The 19,151-nt window shown below is 34.1% G+C and overlaps 1 protein-coding gene and 1 long non-coding RNA gene across 4 annotated transcripts; one reads left to right on the forward strand and one right to left on the reverse strand.

The window, feature by feature from the left end:
- Window positions 1–672: 672 nt before the first annotated feature.
- LOC110917311 (cellulose synthase-like protein B4) lies at window positions 673–7,708 on the forward strand. Of its 2 annotated transcripts, none has more exons than XM_035985763.1 (8): window positions 673–1,020; window positions 1,113–1,443; window positions 5,034–5,159; window positions 5,611–5,727; window positions 5,893–6,103; window positions 6,263–6,328; window positions 6,447–6,634; window positions 7,116–7,708. In XM_035985763.1, exons 1-5 carry the CDS (start codon window positions 746–748, stop codon window positions 6,055–6,057), a joined length of 1,014 nt encoding a protein of 337 aa, XP_035841656.1. In that variant the 5' UTR covers window positions 673–745; the 3' UTR covers window positions 6,058–6,103; window positions 6,263–6,328; window positions 6,447–6,634; window positions 7,116–7,708. The 2 variants fall into 2 exon arrangements, with proteins under 2 accessions (XP_035841656.1, XP_022017580.1); XM_022161888.2 differs by having other exon boundaries at window positions 6,217–6,328; window positions 7,116–7,707.
- Window positions 7,709–15,247: 7,539 nt separating this feature from the next.
- LOC110917218 lies at window positions 15,248–16,429 on the reverse strand. 2 transcript variants are annotated; one of them, XR_002580425.1, is made up of 3 exons: window positions 15,707–16,429; window positions 15,454–15,547; window positions 15,248–15,368 (listed from the first exon to the last, which is right to left on the reverse strand). It is a non-coding gene; the product is annotated as an uncharacterized LOC110917218 (long non-coding RNA). The 2 variants fall into 2 exon arrangements; XR_002580424.1 differs by having other exon boundaries at window positions 15,248–15,547.
- Between the last annotated feature and the right edge of the window lie 2,722 nt (window positions 16,430–19,151).

Below are 19,151 nucleotides of genomic sequence, written 5' to 3' on the forward strand. Positions count from 1 at the left end.
GAGTCCTTTCTGTTGGAAGTGCTAAGCAAGTAGGACAACTTATACTCGCAATACAAAATACAAAATACAAAGTACAATAACATCAATTAATAACATGCGACTAATTATCATGAAAACATACGTACGCAGTATGCATGTGATGTGCTTGTTTGTTTGTGTTATCTCTTTCGACCAAACTCGTGACCAATCTTGATCAAAAGTATGCTACAACGTGATTGGTTTTTCATATAACGTTTCCAGTAAAGTTATGAAAGCATATATCTACATCCTTTTACTGTTTAGTAAGTCAATAAAATTTTGTTGGTAATTTGCTTGCACTTATAAACATGTACAAGATATGTTCATTTGGTGGCAAAAAGAAATTAAGAGTTTGTACACTTACAATTGTATAAAAAATTACACCTACCCAAGAAAAATGAAATGTATATACGAATTTATATTTGTGTGACATATCTGCACATATTTACATGTGCAAACAAATTCATAAAAGCAAACTTGGATGGTAAAACTAAAATATTGATTAAAATAAACAATGGAGGTGTTCTCTCTTCTCTCACCTAGACTTAGGTCCACCCATGTGTTGTGAACAATACACTTGAATTCCTTTGTCCTAACCACATTAAATGTGTTGGATACTTTTCACTTATAAATAAACCTTTATAAAAACTTATTTCAACACACCAACGCAACTACACAAAGGCACTTCAAAAACACCATTCTATACAGCTTTGTTAGCACTTTACATATGGCTACAAACACTCAAGACTCAACTCATCTCCCTCTACAAGAAACAATAGTCCATAGCAACAAGACGGCCCGAGCCATAGAGCTTATGGTTCTTTCTCTTCTTGTCTTCATACTTGTTTATCGAGTCGTTTGTTTCAAAGATCAAGACCAATACCTCCCATGGTTGCTTGCGTTTCTATGTGAGTCGTGGTTTACTTTCATTTGGACTCTTTGTGTGTGTATCAAATGGAATCAATGCATCACAAAAACGTACCCTGACCGACTCTTGAAGAGGTAAATTTGACTCAGAAACTTTGTAATCCTGAAGCATTTAACCATGTCAAATGTTGGTTTTTTAATCTCTTTGTGTGACAAAATGTGTTTAGGGTAAGCGAATCGGAGTTTCCATCAATCGATATTTTTGTCACCACTGCAGACCCAATCCTTGAACCGTCGATCATAACAATGAACACAGTGTTATCTTTGTTAGCAATAGAATGTCCAGTCGACAAATTAGCTCTTTATCTATCTGATGATGGTTGTTCGCCTCTTACGTTCTATTCCTTTGTTGAGACAACAAAGTTTGCAAAGCTTTGGGTCCCTTTTTGCAAAAAGTACAATATTCAAGTTAGAGCTCCCTTTCGGTACTTTAATTCTCAGTCGTCACCTTTAGAAAGTGAGTCACTGGAGTTCCAACAAGAATGGAAAAGTTTGAAGGTAGTTTTTCTTAAAACATGTCTTATATCACACTTCCAATATCACATATGTCATATACTATAAACATATTATATACATCGACTTGGTGAGCTTGAACACTTAAAACCATGTAACCTAATGTAACCCATTAATATAATCGTGCCAAGGGGTTGACGGGTGTAAACGGGTGAACGACTTGTGAACAGGGGTACATGGGTACAATAAATGGGTTAAATGAGGCGGTAACGTATGCCTTTGAAAAGAATCTTGATTTTAAGGAGTAATAGATTTTAATAACCAAACTATTAGCCGTTAGCCGGCAACGGTTCTAACTTCAAAATTAACAAGTGGTGGTCCCAACTTTTCACAGATTGTAAACTAATGGACCTTTACTAATACAACCTTAATTTCCTTTTATCCCACTATCTTTTTCGGTTTAGTGAAAGTCCATTGGTTTACAATATATGAAAAGGTGGGACCACCACTGGTTATTTTTGAAGTTGAGGCCGTTAACGGCCAACTACTAATAGTTAGGATTATTAAAATTCATTATTCCTTATTTTAATTATTGTTAATTTTCTGGTATCAAACTTCAGAAAATACCCAAACCAAAAACTTTATTCCCAAATATGATGAGAATGATTCAAGATACAAGCCCTAAAAAAACTCCATACAAATCTCAGAGACTATCACACAATAATCTTAATATGACAAAGACTAAACAAGAATCACAAACAATCTGATTCAAGATGAATCAGATTCTGGAACAGATTCTAAGTCGTCACTAGTGGGAGAGGAAAGAGAGTTGAAAGGAAAAGTATCTTAATTTCAATGGTGAGCGCCTGATGTATTCGTTATATGGAATCCAAATCAACCCTAACTCGAATTCTCATGTACGACCACAGCAGCCCACGAGCCTATGCTTCCAGCCCACGAACAGCCTATGCTTCCAACCCAAGAACAGCCCATGAGTCCATGCTTCCAGTTTAGCCCATTTCCTAATTATTAAACAAAACAAACAAATATAAGATATAAAAGAAATAATAACTATAAAAGTGAAAAGATATGTTTGTTTCTAACGATTATAAACTAGTATTAAGCCCCTCACGTTGCGGCGGGGGCTTAAAACCGTGACAAATAGCACCAATATCACATTACAGCCAACGACCACCAACATTGAAGTTGCGGCGTCTTAACTGAGGAAATTAGACCGAGATATAAAACAGAGAAAATAATAACTAACTCGATTTAGGACTTGCGTGTTGTGACGAACTTGTTAAACTAGAAAAAAAATAGATGACGTATATACACTCAACCACACACGTAGCAAGCGTATAACAAAACGTAAAATCGTTGAACCACACACTCACCTTGTGCCGTGTTAACTCGCAAAATTTAGAACTAAACGTAAAACGAAAAATTTTGCAAAATATGAAAAACATAGGGGATCAAAGTTGAAAGTAAAAAAGTTGTTAGGTTTAACTGAAAAAAAAAACTAAAAACTTTTGGGTTAAAACTACAAAATCAAGTAGTTTTGGGTTTAAAGTGAAATATCAATTTTTTTTTAAAAAAAAAAAAAACCCTCAAAACATGAAGTACAATACCTCAAAGCATCAACTTGTTGATAATTGTTTATAATCTAATCTAATTATAAACGAATTGATAAGCCGGCCCACTTAAACCAATAGTTTGCCAAATTAACTTGATACAATACAAAAATTAGTATTTTTGTAAAAATATACAAAAGTATGAAGTGAATTTTAATAATCTAATGATAACTTACTGACCGATAACTCATGTTAACAATTTTACCAATGATACTTTCAATTTTCACTTCCGTTGACAAGATCATTCCCACTCGCATAATAACTCATGTTAACAATTTTACCAATAATACTTTCAACTTTTACTTCCGTTGACAAGATCATTCCCACTCGCATAATCAATATAGATTTACACTTAACTTCTACTCGATTTTGCTTATATGAATGAAGGGGAGGGGGGATACATGCCATGTGAGCGTAGAATGGAAATCAAGTATAACTCGAATGCAAATTTAATAATTTATCATAATTATGTGTGTGATAACCTTTGACGACAAAAATAAAAGGTTAGTAGTGTCAGTACTTAAATTGTCTGGTATGGATTCTTATTGACCAATAGTTGACAGTTTTGGATTATTAAAATCCAATTCACGTAAAATTAATTACTTATAACGTTAGTTGCATTTCTAGAAACAAGCAATATTGATCAGGATTCGAATATGAGAAATTCTACACTCTAAGGCCACCCGGGGTGGCAGACTTTTGCTCCGTGATAAACATATATCACGCGTGCTCTTGTACAAAACACCACCGCCACTCCAATGGATCAAGCGTCAAACGAAAAACGCATTATATTTTTAACGCGTGATTATTTTGATTGTTGTGAGGGAAATTGTTGGTTGGGGGGGAATTGTTGGGTGTGGTGGTGAGCGATGACCATTTCCACTAAAAAAAGATTGTGAGTGATGGAATAATGGTTGATGACATGACGGAATTTGATTGGATGTTGTGAGTGATGAGTGATCATCACCCTACCCCTTAAGGGTGTTTAGTATTCGAATAAGGATTATAAAACTCGGGTAAAGATCCGGTACAAAATGTTCTTAACTTAGGAAGTGTAGGAAATCGGGTCAAACGAACTGCGATTGAGCTCATTCCAGCGGTGTTGGAACCGGCTCATCAAAACCTAACCAGAAACCCTAACCACTTAAAACTAAACCCTAATTCTAACCTCTAAAGCTAAACTCTAAAGCTAAACCCTAAGGCTAAACCCTAAGCTAAACTCTATGCTAAACCCTAAAATCTAAATTATAAACCCTAAAAGCTAAACCCTAAATGTTAAAACCTAAGGCTAAACCCTAAATTCTAAACTCTAAAGCTAAACCCTAAAGCTAAACCCTAAAGTTAAACACTAAAGCTAAAATCTAAAGCTAAACCCTAAAAGTTAAACTCTAAACCCTAAAATCTAAACCCAATATATATTTGAATAGGATTTGACAAGTCGGTTCTAACGCCGCTGGAATGAGGTTAATCGAAGTTCGTTTGACCCGGTTTCCTACACTTTCTAGGTTAAGATTGTTTTGTATTTGATCCTACCTCTATAAAACTCAACCATCAAATATGTTCTTAAAACCTATATCAAGATGAAATATACTATCACACTTTTAGAGTCGCATCTTTCTCCTATTTGCATAGTATATAACATATATTGTCCACTTGACAAGTTTTGGATCAGTGGGTTGATTAATGACCTGGACATTATTCGTGTCAAAAAAATTAACCCTAGTCAGAGCACACTTAAGTTATATTACTTATGCTCAACAACTATAACTCATTTGTCTAAACAAGTCAAAGTCATGGATTATAATGGATTGGCGAGTGTAAACAGCCAAACAGGTTGTACTCAAATTGAAGACGTGTCATTAACAAGGTTTTAATTAATAATTAATTAATGAGTTACACAGGTGATAAACTAGTTGTGTGATGATCATTATAAATATTTTTTTATTCTAATTTTTTTAGCTTAATACGTTTAAAAAAATCACATCTTTTTTTGTCTGATTTCAGAAGGAATATGGGGAGCTTTGCAAGAAGATCGATCTTGCAGCCCAGAGGCCGTTCCTATGCGATCATGATACAGATTTTGGTGTTTTCTGTGGTGTCCACCGCTTGGACCATCCAAGCATCATTAAGGTTACACAAAACACACATACATAATGTCAGCTTGGTTGAAAATATCATCTTGTAGAGGTCTCTTGGATCTTACAAAAATTAAAGAGTAAACTTCCGTTTTGCTCCTTGTGGTTTGGTCACTTTAACGGTTTTGCCCCAAACCTTTAAAAATAGCCATTTTCCTCCAATAGTTTGCTATGGTTTTTCCATTTTGCTCCCTGCGGAGAGCAAAATGGAAAAACAAACAATTTGGATGGAGTTAGAGGCGGGGAGCAAAATGGAAAAACCATAGCACACTATTGGAGGAAAATGGCTATTTTTAAAGGTTTGGGGCAAAACCGTTAAAGTGACCAAACCACAGGGAGCAAAATGGATGTTATTTATATTAATTTTTGAAAACTTTGATTGTCTAGAATGTGGTTCTTTTAGTGGCAACCACCCAAGATTTATGCTCTATTTTGTAATGTTGTAGGTTATATCAGAGAACAAAGAAGGTACTCCGAGCGATCTGCCTCATGTAATATATATCTCAAGAGAGAAGAGCCCCAAACATCAGCATCATTACAAAGCTGGAGCTATGAACGTTTTGGTTAGTCACCTTTATTTTTGTTTGCATACACCAACTCCAAAATATAAGGGTATTATTGTTTTGTAAAAAAAAACATTCTGCTGAACGAAAAGAAAATATTATTAATGTTTGTGGATTTTTTTTTTTTTTTTTTTTTTTTTTTGACATTTTCCAAGTGATAAGCAGACTAGAGTCTCTGGAGTAATGACGAATGCGCCACTGATGCTGAATGTAGATTGTGATATGTATGCGAATAACCCACAAGTTTTTCTCCATGCAATGTGTATGGTGTTTGGTTTCAAGGATGAAGATAATTGTGCTTTTTTTCCAATTTCCTCAAGCTTTTTATAATGGATTGAAGGATGACCCATTTGGGAATCAACTCGCTAATCTTTTTGTGCGTATTTTTTTATATTTAATTATCTCATTATGTTTTTTAATTACTATTTCTTTTAACATGGTTTGAGTAGACTTTCATTAGTTGTAACATTTTTGTCATGTCAAAATCAGTATCTTGCATACGGAATATCATCAATTCAAGGGCCTTTCTACGCAGGATCAGGTTGTTTTCACAGACGAAAGGTTATTTACGGTTCATCTCCAGATGATATGACTAAATCTGGTATAAATCCAAATTATTATATTAAAAGTTGTTTTTCCTCTTTATGGTCATTTTTGGACTGTAAATGCATGTCAAAAAAATGATTTCTAACTCTTCATATTTTCATTTTTATAAACAGATAACATCAGTAATGAAGATCTACAAAAAATCTTTGGGAAATCAATTGAATTAAGAGAATCAGCTGCTCGTATATTATCAGAATCAAATTCAAAGATTGAAAATCGAAGCAGTCCCTCTAGTTGCATTGAGGCTGCAATCCATGTTGCAAGTTGTAGCTATGAGTATGGCACCTCATGGGGCATACAGGTGATTAAGACCAAATTATAAGGTTATTTATTTAGGGCCAACTAACAAAAGTCATAACGAAACTGATCACTTTAAGGTAAAACGAAGTTCCCTATTGACTCTTTCTTTTAACATAGCTAAAAATTATATACTTAGGCCTATATTTGAAATATAGGCCTAAGTATATAATATTTCATAGGGCCTCTCTTCATGTCTCACAAGCATGTCCTTTGTGGTCATTTTGCATAGGGGTACTTCGGATGCATAACCAATTTAAATTAGATAACTGCCATATAAGCACTTGTAAACAGTGCATGACGTATATAATGCGAGAGTAAACGAGACTCAATTATGCGGTTACATAATTTCCATATTATCACAACTGAACATATATGTAAAATTGTTGTGCTTTTCGTAGTTCTCTATTTAAAACGGGTTTCCCTTTTGAGCATCGTAAAACCTAATACGATATTGTTTAATAGAGTTTATAACACATTCTCAGGTTGGTTGGCTTTATGGATCCACATCAGAAGATATTCTAACAGGACTCGGTATCCATGGGAGAGGATGGAAATCTGCTATTACCTCATCTGACATGTTTGCGTTTCTTGGTTGTGCACCAACAACATACCCTTCTACATTAAAACAACAGAAAAGATGGGGTAGTGGCACTATTGAAATCCTATTCACAGATAAGAATCCATTACTGCTTACTATAAAAGCAAACCTTTGGTTTCGACAAGCCCTTGCCTATCTTTGGTTATGTTTATGGCCAGCCCATTCAGTTCCTGGGATATGTTATGCATCTCTCCCTGCATATTGTATCATCACGGGATCACACTTCTTTCCCAAGGTCAACGAACGACCTTTTCTCATCTTCATGGGTATTTTTGTCATTTACAATCTTTATGTTTTCTGGGAGTTTCGACGTATAGGCTTATCACTTCGTATGTGGTGGAATTTACAGAGAATTGTGAGAGTGAATACTATGACAGCGTGGTTATATGGGTTTATAAGTGTGATTCCAAAGCTCATGGGTTTATCAAAAACAACTTTCGAAGTTACACAAAAGGAATACAAATCGCATGATCTTGAAAAGGATAATGAAAGGGGTGTGCCTATTGGCACACTAAAGTGCCTATTGGCACACCAAACCCTAGCAAATTTAGGGTTTATCTACGCAGCGTATTGGTCAATACGCAGCGTATAGGGTTAACCCTCTACGCTGCGTATTGACCAATACTCAGCGTATATAAACCATGGATTTCAGTGCCTGACAACCAATCATTGCACAGAAAACAAGGGTTATATACGCTGCGTATTGGTCAATACGCAGCGTATATAAACCATTAGATTTTTTGGGTCATTTTGGTAGGTTTAAGGGATATTTTTTCACAAAGTTTAAATACGCTGCGTATTGACCTCTAAGGAGCGTATATAAAGGTCTGAAAATGTCTTTTATACCCTTGTTTTGAGGCTATAGGAAGCCAAATACAAGGGTAGTTGTGTCATTTTGGTCTCATACGCTGCGTAGGGACCTCTAAGGAGCGTATATAAAGCTCCATTTTTGTATTTTTTTTATCATGTATTCCTTTGTTTATTTATAAAAAAAAGAAAATTATTTATAAAAAACAATATTATTAGTAAATAATACAAATATAAATTATAAAAATAAAAAATAATATAAATATTATGAATTATAAAAATTAAAAAAGAAAATTATTTATAAAAAAAACAATATTATTGGTAAATAATACTAATATATTGTTTTGTTATCGTTTAAATTAAATTATCGTATTCCTTTGTTTATTTATTAAAAAAGAAAATTATTTATAAAAAAAGAATATTATTCGTAAATAATACAAATATATTATATTGTTATCGTTTAAATTAAATTATCTTATCGTATTGCATCGTATCGTATCGTATCGTATCGTATTGCATCATATCGTATCGTATAGTGTATAGTATATAAGTCTCGTATAGAGGCCTATACGGGTGTTATTGTTTAGTATCGTATCGTATCGTATAGTGTAGTATAAGTCTCGTATAGGTTTCCTATAGGTCTTGTATATGCATATAGGATTAGACGGGACTTAAACCACACCTATACGATACTACGGTATCACACTTATAGGCTTATACGAGGTTAATACGTGACCTAAACCACACCTATACGATACGATATCACACTTATAGGCTTATACGAGGTCAATACGTGACCTATACGACGCAATACGATACAATATCACACTTATAGGCTTATACGAGGTCAATACGTGACCTATACTACGTTATATGATACGATATCACACTTATAGGGTTATACGAGGTAAATACGTGACCTATACCACACCTATACGAAACGATATCACACTTATAGGCTTATACGAGGTCAATACGTGACCTATACGACGCTATACGATACGATATCACACTTATAGGCTTATACGAAGTCAATACATGACATATACTACGTTATACCATACAATATCACACTTATAGGCTTATACGAGGTCAATACGGGACATATACTATGCTATACGATACGATATCACACTTATAGGCTTATACGAGGTCACTACGGGACATATACTATGCTATACGATACGATATCACACTTATAGTCTTATACGAGGTCAATACGTGACCTAAACCACACCTATACGATACGATATCACACTTATAGGCTTATACGAGGTCAATACGGGAACTAAATCACACCTATATGCTTATACGGGTGTTATATCGTATCGTATAGTATCGTATCGGGTGTTATTTTCCTTTTTTTTATAAATAAACAAAGGAATACAAAAAAAAAAAAAACAAAAATAGAGCTTTATATACGCTCCTTAGAGATCACTACGCAGCCTATAAGACGAAAATGACACAACTACCCTTGTATTTGGCTTCGTATAGCCTTAATACAAGGGCAAAAATGACATTTTCAGACCTTTACATACGCTGAGTATTGGTCAATACGCAGCATATATAAACTATAAGGGTTAAAAAGATAATTTTACCACAGGTTTGGGGTTAAAAATAATTTTACCACCCTTTAAATACGCTGCGTATTGACCTATACGCAGCGTATATAAAGGTCTGAAAATGTCTTTTATACCCTTGTTTTGAGGCTATAGGAAGCCAAATACAAGGGCAGTTGTGTCATTTTGGTCTCATACGCTGCGTAGTGACCTCTAAGGAGCGTATATAAAGCTCCATTTTTGTATTTTTTTTATCATGTATTCCTTTGTTTATTTATAAAAAAAAGAAAATTATTTATAAAAAACAATATTATTAGTAAATAATACAAATATAAATTATAAAAATAAAAAATAATATAAATATTATGAATTATAAAAATTAAAAAAGAAAATTATTTATAAAAAAAACAATATTATTGGTAAATAATACTAATATATTGTTTTGTTATCGTTTAAATTAAATTATCGTATTCCTTTGTTTATTTATTAAAAAAGAAAATTATTTATAAAAAAAGAATATTATTCGTAAATAATACAAATATATTATATTGTTATCGTTTAAATTAAATTATCTTATCGTATTGCATCGTATCGTATCGTATCGTATCGTATTGCATCATATCGTATCGTATAGTGTATAGTATATAAGTCTCGTATAGAGGCCTATACGGGTGTTATTGTTTAGTATCGTATCGTATCGTATAGTGTAGTATAAGTCTCGTATAGGTTTCCTATAGGTCTTGTATATGCATATAGGATTAGACGGGACTTAAACCACACCTATACGATACTACGGTATCACACTTATAGGCTTATACGAGGTTAATACGTGACCTAAACCACACCTATACGATACGATATCACACTTATAGGCTTATACGAGGTCAATACGTGACCTATACGACGCAATACGATACAATATCACACTTATAGGCTTATACGAGGTCAATACGTGACCTATACTACGTTATATGATACGATATCACACTTATAGGGTTATACGAGGTAAATACGTGACCTATACCACACCTATACGATACGATATCACACTTATAGGCTTATACGAGGTCAATACGTGACCTATACGACGCTATACGATACGATATCACACTTATAGGCTTATACGAAGTCAATACATGACATATACTACGTTATACCATACAATATCACACTTATAGGCTTATACGAGGTCAATACGGGACATATACTATGCTATACGATACGATATCACACTTATAGGCTTATACGAGGTCACTACGGGACATATACTATGCTATACGATACGATATCACACTTATAGTCTTATACGAGGTCAATACGTGACCTAAACCACACCTATACGATACGATATCACACTTATAGGCTTATACGAGGTCAATACGGGAACTAAATCACACCTATATGCTTATACGGGTGTTATATCGTATCGTATAGTATCGTATCGGGTGTTATTTTCCTTTTTTTTATAAATAAACAAAGGAATACAAAAAAAAAAAAACAAAAATAGAGCTTTATATACGCTCCTTAGAGATCACTACGCAGCCTATAAGACGAAAATGACACAACTACCCTTGTATTTGGCTTCGTATAGCCTTAATACAAGGGCAAAAATGACATTTTCAGACCTTTACATACGCTGAGTATTGGTCAATACGCAGCATATATAAACTATAAGGGTTAAAAAGATAATTTTACCACAGGTTTGGGGTTAAAAATAATTTTACCACCCTTTAAATACGCTGCGTATTGACCTATACGCAGCGTATATAAAGGTCTGAAAATGTCTTTTATACCCTTGTTTTGAGGCTATAGGAAGCCAAATACAAGGGCAGTTGTGTCATTTTGGTCTCATACGCTGCGTAGTGACCTCTAAGGAGCGTATATAAAGCTCCATTTTTGTATTTTTTTTATCATGTATTCCTTTGTTTATTTATAAAAAAAAGAAAATTATTTATAAAAAACAATATTATTAGTAAATAATACAAATATAAATTATAAAAATAAAAAATAATATAAATATTATGAATTATAAAAATTAAAAAAGAAAATTATTTATAAAAAAAACAATATTATTGGTAAATAATACTAATATATTGTTTTGTTATCGTTTAAATTAAATTATCGTATTCCTTTGTTTATTTATTAAAAAAGAAAATTATTTATAAAAAAAGAATATTATTCGTAAATAATACAAATATATTATATTGTTATCGTTTAAATTAAATTATCTTATCGTATTGCATCGTATCGTATCGTATCGTATCGTATTGCATCATATCGTATCGTATAGTGTATAGTATATAAGTCTCGTATAGAGGCCTATACGGGTGTTATTGTTTAGTATCGTATCGTATCGTATAGTGTAGTATAAGTCTCGTATAGGTTTCCTATAGGTCTTGTATATGCATATAGGATTAGACGGGACTTAAACCACACCTATACGATACTACGGTATCACACTTATAGGCTTATACGAGGTTAATACGTGACCTAAACCACACCTATACGATACGATATCACACTTATAGGCTTATACGAGGTCAATACGTGACCTATACGACGCTATACGATACGATATCACACTTATAGGCTTATACGAAGTCAATACATGACATATACTACGTTATACCATACAATATCACACTTATAGGCTTATACGAGGTCAATACGGGACATATACTATGCTATACGATACGATATCACACTTATAGGCTTATACGAGGTCACTACGGGACATATACTATGCTATACGATACGATATCACACTTATAGTCTTATACGAGGTCAATACGTGACCTAAACCACACCTATACGATACGATATCACACTTATAGGCTTATACGAGGTCAATACGGGAACTAAATCACACCTATATGCTTATACGGGTGTTATATCGTACCGTATAGTATCGTATCGGGTGTTATTTTCCTTTTTTTTATAAATAAACAAAGGAATACAAAAAAAAAAAAAAAAACAAAAATAGAGCTTTATATACGCTCCTTAGAGATCACTACGCAGCCTATAAGACGAAAATGACACAACTACCCTTGTATTTGGCTTCGTATAGCCTTAATACAAGGGCAAAAATGACATTTTCAGACCTTTACATACGCTGAGTATTGGTCAATACGCAGCGTATATAAACTTTGTGAAAAAATGATCCCTCAAACCTACCAAAATGACCCAAAAAAGTCTAATGGTTTATATACGCTGCGTAGAGAGCTATACGCAGCGTATATAAACCTTGTTTTCTGTGCAATGATTGGTAATTAGGCACTGAGATCCATGGTTTATATACGCTGAGTATTGGTCAATACGCAGCGTATAGGGTTAACCCTATACGCTGCGTATTGACCAATACGCTGCGTAGGTAAACCCTAAGTGTGCAGATAGGCAAACTGGGTGTGCAGATAGTTAGGGCCTAATGAAAGTGTTGGTAGGTTTACTTATGACAAGTCACCTATGATTGTGCCAGGTGTCGTTATTTTACTAGTGAACATGGTCGCATTGGTCAACGGCATGTTAAGATTGTTAAAGGTTGACTATAGTGAAAATTGGATGGTAGTATTAGAATTAGGGTTGGGAGAGATGTTTTGTAGTGTTTGGTTGTTATTATGCTTTTGGGAATTCTTAAAAGGGTTGTTTGGTAACGGGAACTATGGAATTCCATCGTCCACGATTTGGAAGTCTGGAGCTTTCGCTTTGTTGTTTGTGCATTTATGTAGAAGATCGTCTCAATGGTTTTAGATGGTTTTATATGTTATTTACGTATGATGTATTATTTTACTTCAAGGATATTGTTCAGGTGCTGTTTTGGATCAAAATGTAACATTGTTACTATTAATGTTCAAACGTTAGTAATTACAAAGGGAACCATTATTATAAATGCTCAAACATAAAGGACTAGAACGAAACATTAGTAATTACAATAACAATGTTTATAGTAATTCATTGTAAAATCATGAATCATTGAAGTTGCAAATGAGTTGATCAAATCCTTCTTATGTTCTAATTTTTTTTCTTCTCATTTGTACTACAATTTTGATACCTAACATTGGTGTCAGAGCTCTCCCAATCCTTATCGGATTACGTGTTTGCTCAAACAGTTGTTACTCATAAAAATTGTGATTCAGGAGTGGTAACTAGCAAAGGCTTAAAGAGTCCTTTCTATTCGAAGTGCTAAGCCAGAGAAGTAAGACAATTTACAAATTATAAGATGTTTTGATGATTGTCAAAGGAATAAGAATGAAATTATATAGTATTGCTGACCCTTTACCTATACATGTGTTTATCTTTAAAGACATTACTATGGATTTAATTCAATTGTACGGGTGAAAATGTCAAACAATAAACAAACTATTTTTGTGGTCGTGGATCGACATCAAAGCATGTCCACAGTTCGAGATGCAAGAATTGCTAGTTTAGTCTCAAGTCAACAAAAGTCGAGAAACACGAAAATTCTTGAGGCATGATCAATGATTCATTCCACCGAATAATAGCTTTTCTAGTTGAGTGAGTATGGGATGTTCGCATTTGTGTCAATCGAATATAGCATTGAGTTTGCCACATATGGAGATATTGGAATTGGTTGCGAGAATAGAGAATTAGTCATGGGGAAGATGACAATTGAATTGTTAAACATGTTCTATCACATGATGGACTGATGAGGATAATATGCCGGAGAAGAAGCAACTTCAAAACGGTTATTAGTATTTTAGTCCATATTCTATTTTCAATGAAATGATTATGTTGATCCGAATTCTAAATCGTATTGTAGGTCGTTCACTACTAGAAAATCCAAAATTTTCTACACCGTTTTTTCGTGGAAAATGCTCCACAAATCGCGATTTCTGACAATTTTTTTACAAAATGTATATGTAGGAAAACCCCCACGTAGGAAACTGGTTTGTTACACATTTTCTACGCAACTTACGACACATCTCCGACCAAAATTTGGTGTCGAAAATTCCTACGCATTTTCTACACATTATTACTTCGATTATTATTAATAATAATATAATTATTACTTTTAGTTTTGTTACGCAATTCCGACACAATTTTTAACAGACTTCCGACGCTCTCCTTTCTAACGCATTTCTAACACTCATTTCCTACGCATTTCTGACACTCCTTTCCTACGCATTTCTGACGACATTAAATAAAATTTAACAAAAAAAAATATAGTTACTTGTTTTGTAACTTCCTACACATTTGCGACGGAACATTTAAAAAAGAAAAAAAATTCTGTGTTTCCAGTTTTATATATTCAAAAACAAATCAAGAATAACAAATCAAACCTCTGAAATATATAAAATTATTCAAATTCAAAATTATAACACAAACCAAAATATAAATTGTGAATACTAGTGTGAACTGTGAAATATGAGGCATACCTAAACTAATGGCACATTTGAAAAAACTAAACTGTTTACAAAATATCCAATGATATTAACTAGTGTTATTCATCGTCGCCTATCACGGGATTTACAATATGTTTATGTTTTGAGCTTGAACCAAATGGTCGTTTGTATCGTAATTAACTAACATCATCAAACCCAAGTTTAATTAGGATTAACTTATTTCTTACCAGGGTTGCTTTATTCCTCTTTGAGCACGCCCACCTATCTAAGACCTAATTTAATAATGAATGTCGACACTGAGGTAGGTATCCTTATCTTTAATATTCCACTTATGTACGACCAAACTGCTTATTTCAAATATTGCGAAGATAAGAATCAACGAAACTTTCTCCAATGTGAAACATAACTATGCTATCAAGAACACAATCCACAAGTGATTAGAAACACAACCTGATAATAAAAATTATTTAACCAGGTAGTCTGTTATAACTCTTACCAAGCCCGAGCTTGAGTTTAAACGGCATTTGTCGATCGTAGCTTGTAGTTTGAATCAAACCAAGTTCCATCAAGCAAACTTCCCACATAGTGAACTACAAAATCAAAAGCACCGATCAAAACACCCTATTTTGATTTAAATCACAACTCTATTTTGAAATCAAGCAGCTACATATATATAGTTGAATTCTCATTCTATTTTTTTTCAAATAAATGATTAATGGTTGGATTTAGAAGAAAATGTATAAATGAACCTGGTCAATCGAGGTAAGGTGACCCGAGCCCAACAAAGTTGGCTTGGTTTGTAAGGGAGCCTAGCCCCAGCTCAACTATTCAGCCTACTTCAGAATTGGTTTAAAAGCTGATTTCGAGCTGACGCTGGCTCGAGCTTGGTTCAAATTGGTTTCGAATCCTATCCATGTCGAGCCATCTCAGGATAAATTAGAGCTGAGCTCAAGCTGACCATGGGTCAAGCAAAAGATTAACGGTTGAATTTATAAGAAAATGTAGAAATGGACCAAGTGGAGCCCCAACTCAAATACTCGGTTCGATCTAGAATTCGAGCCGAGCTCAAGGCTAAAGCAAATGATTAATGGCTGAACCTCAAAGAAAATGTAAAAACAAATCTGAGCAATTGAGCGAAAGCGAGCCTAGCCGTGTTGACTCAATTTGTAAGGTAGCCGAGCTCTGGAACAAACATTCAACTCGATTTAGAAATTCGAGCCGAGCCAGCTCGGTTTAAAATTCGAGTCAAGCTCAAGCTGACCCTTACTCGAGCAAATAATAAATGGTTGAATTTAGAAGAAAATGCATAAATGAATATGAGCAATCAAGGTAAAGCAAGCAGCCTAGCCGGCTCAGTTTGTAAAGTAGCCAAGCCCCGCTCAAATACTTAGGTCAGTTTAAAATTCAACCCGAGCTTAACCAAGCCAGGTTGGTTGAAAATTTGAACAGAGCTTGAGCTCACCTGGCTCGAGCTCAACTCGTGAACAACCCAAGTCTAAAAATATAAAATTACCTTGCACTTCATCACCATTAGCAGGTGTTTCATACCCATCACCTTCCTTAATAATGCTTTATATGTGACAAATTTTTTTAATTAATTCTATGTGTAGCACTTAAAAAGAAACTATAATTCACTTTGCACTCAAATGGATGGTTAGAATTTGACTTACATAATTTTGTTAGCACTTGACATGGTATCGAGCAGAAAATGCATCTCATATTGCATCTAGGGGCGGACTTACCTGTATTGGAGGGTGGGTGGCCACCCCCTGGAAAAAAAGGATTTAGTATTATAAGTTCTGAATATAATAATAAATGTTTTATCACAAATGCGTAACAAATTGCTATGCATTTCATACGCAATAATTAAAAATATTATTAGTTAAGCTTTTACATATAATTCAAATATAATATTATATGTTAGTTGTAAATGCGTAGCAAGTTGCTACGCATTTCTGACGCAACAATTAATATTTAAATGAATTCAACATATAAATCCAATTCCAACAAATAAATAATATTCCGATTTGCTACACATTTCCGATGCAATAGTTAATAATAATAATAATAATAATAATAATAATAATAATAATAATAATAATAATAATAATAATAATAATTAAACATTTAAATATAATGTAAATACAAATATAATTCATCTGTCGTAAGTGTGTAACAAGTTGCTACGCATTTCCAACGCAATACTAAGAATTAGTATTTCTGTTGCTATTGTGTCGCAAATTGGCCAATAAAATCAAATCTTTTTTTCGTTAGGAAATGCGTAGTAAATGTGTAAGAATTATCACACATTTTTTTGCATAGGAAATTTCTGTAGTAAAATGATCACTTTTCTAGTAGTGGTTTATCCAAAGGTAATTGGCCACTCCTATTGCTTATTCAGCCCTTTTTTTGCTAATACACTTAATTGCAAATTTATGTTATTATGGAACATTTTGTGCTAAGTTTTAACCTAAATACTAAATTGGAAAATTGTGTTACACAAATCTGTGATTTTGTGTGTTATTTGCAAATGTGTTGTTATGGCCCGTTTTGAGCTAACCTATATACCAATTTTGTGTTATACAAATATGTGATTTTGTGAGTTACTTTCAACTACGTTATTATGAGATAAACTTGGTAAACGATTGTGTTTTATTGTAATTGTGATTGTGAATATTATGTATACAATGAGATCCTTTATATAGATAATACATGCTAAAATAACCTTGGGCCAAGCCCATACTAATCTAATAATATCGAATAATACTCCCCCCTCAAGCTAAAGTCGGGGACCGACTCTTAGCTTGGACTTCAAAAGGATAAAACATTCTAATGGCAGCGTCTTTGTGAACACATCAGCAATCAGGTCAAGATTAGAGATAAATTGAACGGTTAGTTTTCTTTGAGCAACTTTCTCACAAACAAAATGAAAATATACTTCCACGCGCTTTGTTCTGGCATGGAACACTGGGTTAGCAGAAAGGTATGTGGCTCCTAGGTTGTGACACCATAAGATAGGAGGTTTCTGCATTGTAACACAAAGTTCGAACAACAAGGTTTCAAGCCAAGTCAATTCGGCAACCGTATCAGCCAAGGCCTTGTATTCAGATTCAGTAGATGACCGAGATACAATCATTTGTTTTCTTGCTGACCATGAAACAAAATCCGATCCAAGATAGATAGCACATCCCCCGGTGGATCATGGTCATCTGGACACCCAGCTCAATCTGCATCAGAGTAAGCTGTTAAGTTGTAAGCATCTGTATAGGCATGTAGGACCGTAGAGGATTTGTTGGAGATTAAAAGGCCATGTGTAGCAGTCCCCTGTAGATACCGTAAGATACTTTTGACAACAGACAAGTGATTTTCTATAGGGGAATGCATAAACTGACAGACCTTGTTGAGTACAAAGGTAATGTCAGGACCAGAAAGTGTTACGTACTGTAATGTGCCAACCATTTGTTTGTATTTAAACGGATCAGCAAAAGGAGAATTGTCACCAAGAGAAAGCGTTACACTAGGAGAAGAGACCGGTTTTGACTGTGACAGTTTGGCCCACTCCAATAGTTCAGAGATATGTTTCTTTTGAGAAAGAATGACATCATACCCGTTACGAACCACTTCAATGCCCAGAAAATAAGACAGCGGTCCCATATCTTGAACTGCAAACGACCGCTTGAGAAATTGCATAGTTTGAGCAATAGCCCGGTTGTTATTCGCTGTCAAAATGATATCATCAACATACACAAGCATATACATAAGCGTCCCATTTTAGGATTATATAAATAAGGTGGGGTCAGTTTTGGACCCCTAAAACCGAGGCTAGTTAAGGCAGAGGAAAGTCGTTCAAACCACGCCCGGGGTGCCAGTTTGAGACCATATAAAGAATTATGCAGAAGACACACAGAAGACACACATGATCCGGCCTCAAGAGTCAACAAATGTGACACCCGGCTATTTAGGGTCTATGCCGTACTTGTGTAACACGTGTTAACAATGAAAAAAGTCATTATTTAAGTTGATTTGATGTTAATTAATGGTATTTGATGTGTTTGTATGTCCAAACTTTTTTTTTAAATTATGTCGGCAAAAACAAGATATAAGCTTATCGCGTAACGAATAAAATGCGAAACGAATAAAATGCGAAACGAACGTCGGTGACCGCCCGATTAATGTTAAAATCCTAAAAATTTT

This window comes from Helianthus annuus, chromosome 16 (genome assembly GCF_002127325.2).
Source record: "Helianthus annuus cultivar XRQ/B chromosome 16, HanXRQr2.0-SUNRISE, whole genome shotgun sequence".
NCBI lineage: Eukaryota > Viridiplantae > Streptophyta > Magnoliopsida > Asterales > Asteraceae > Helianthus > Helianthus annuus.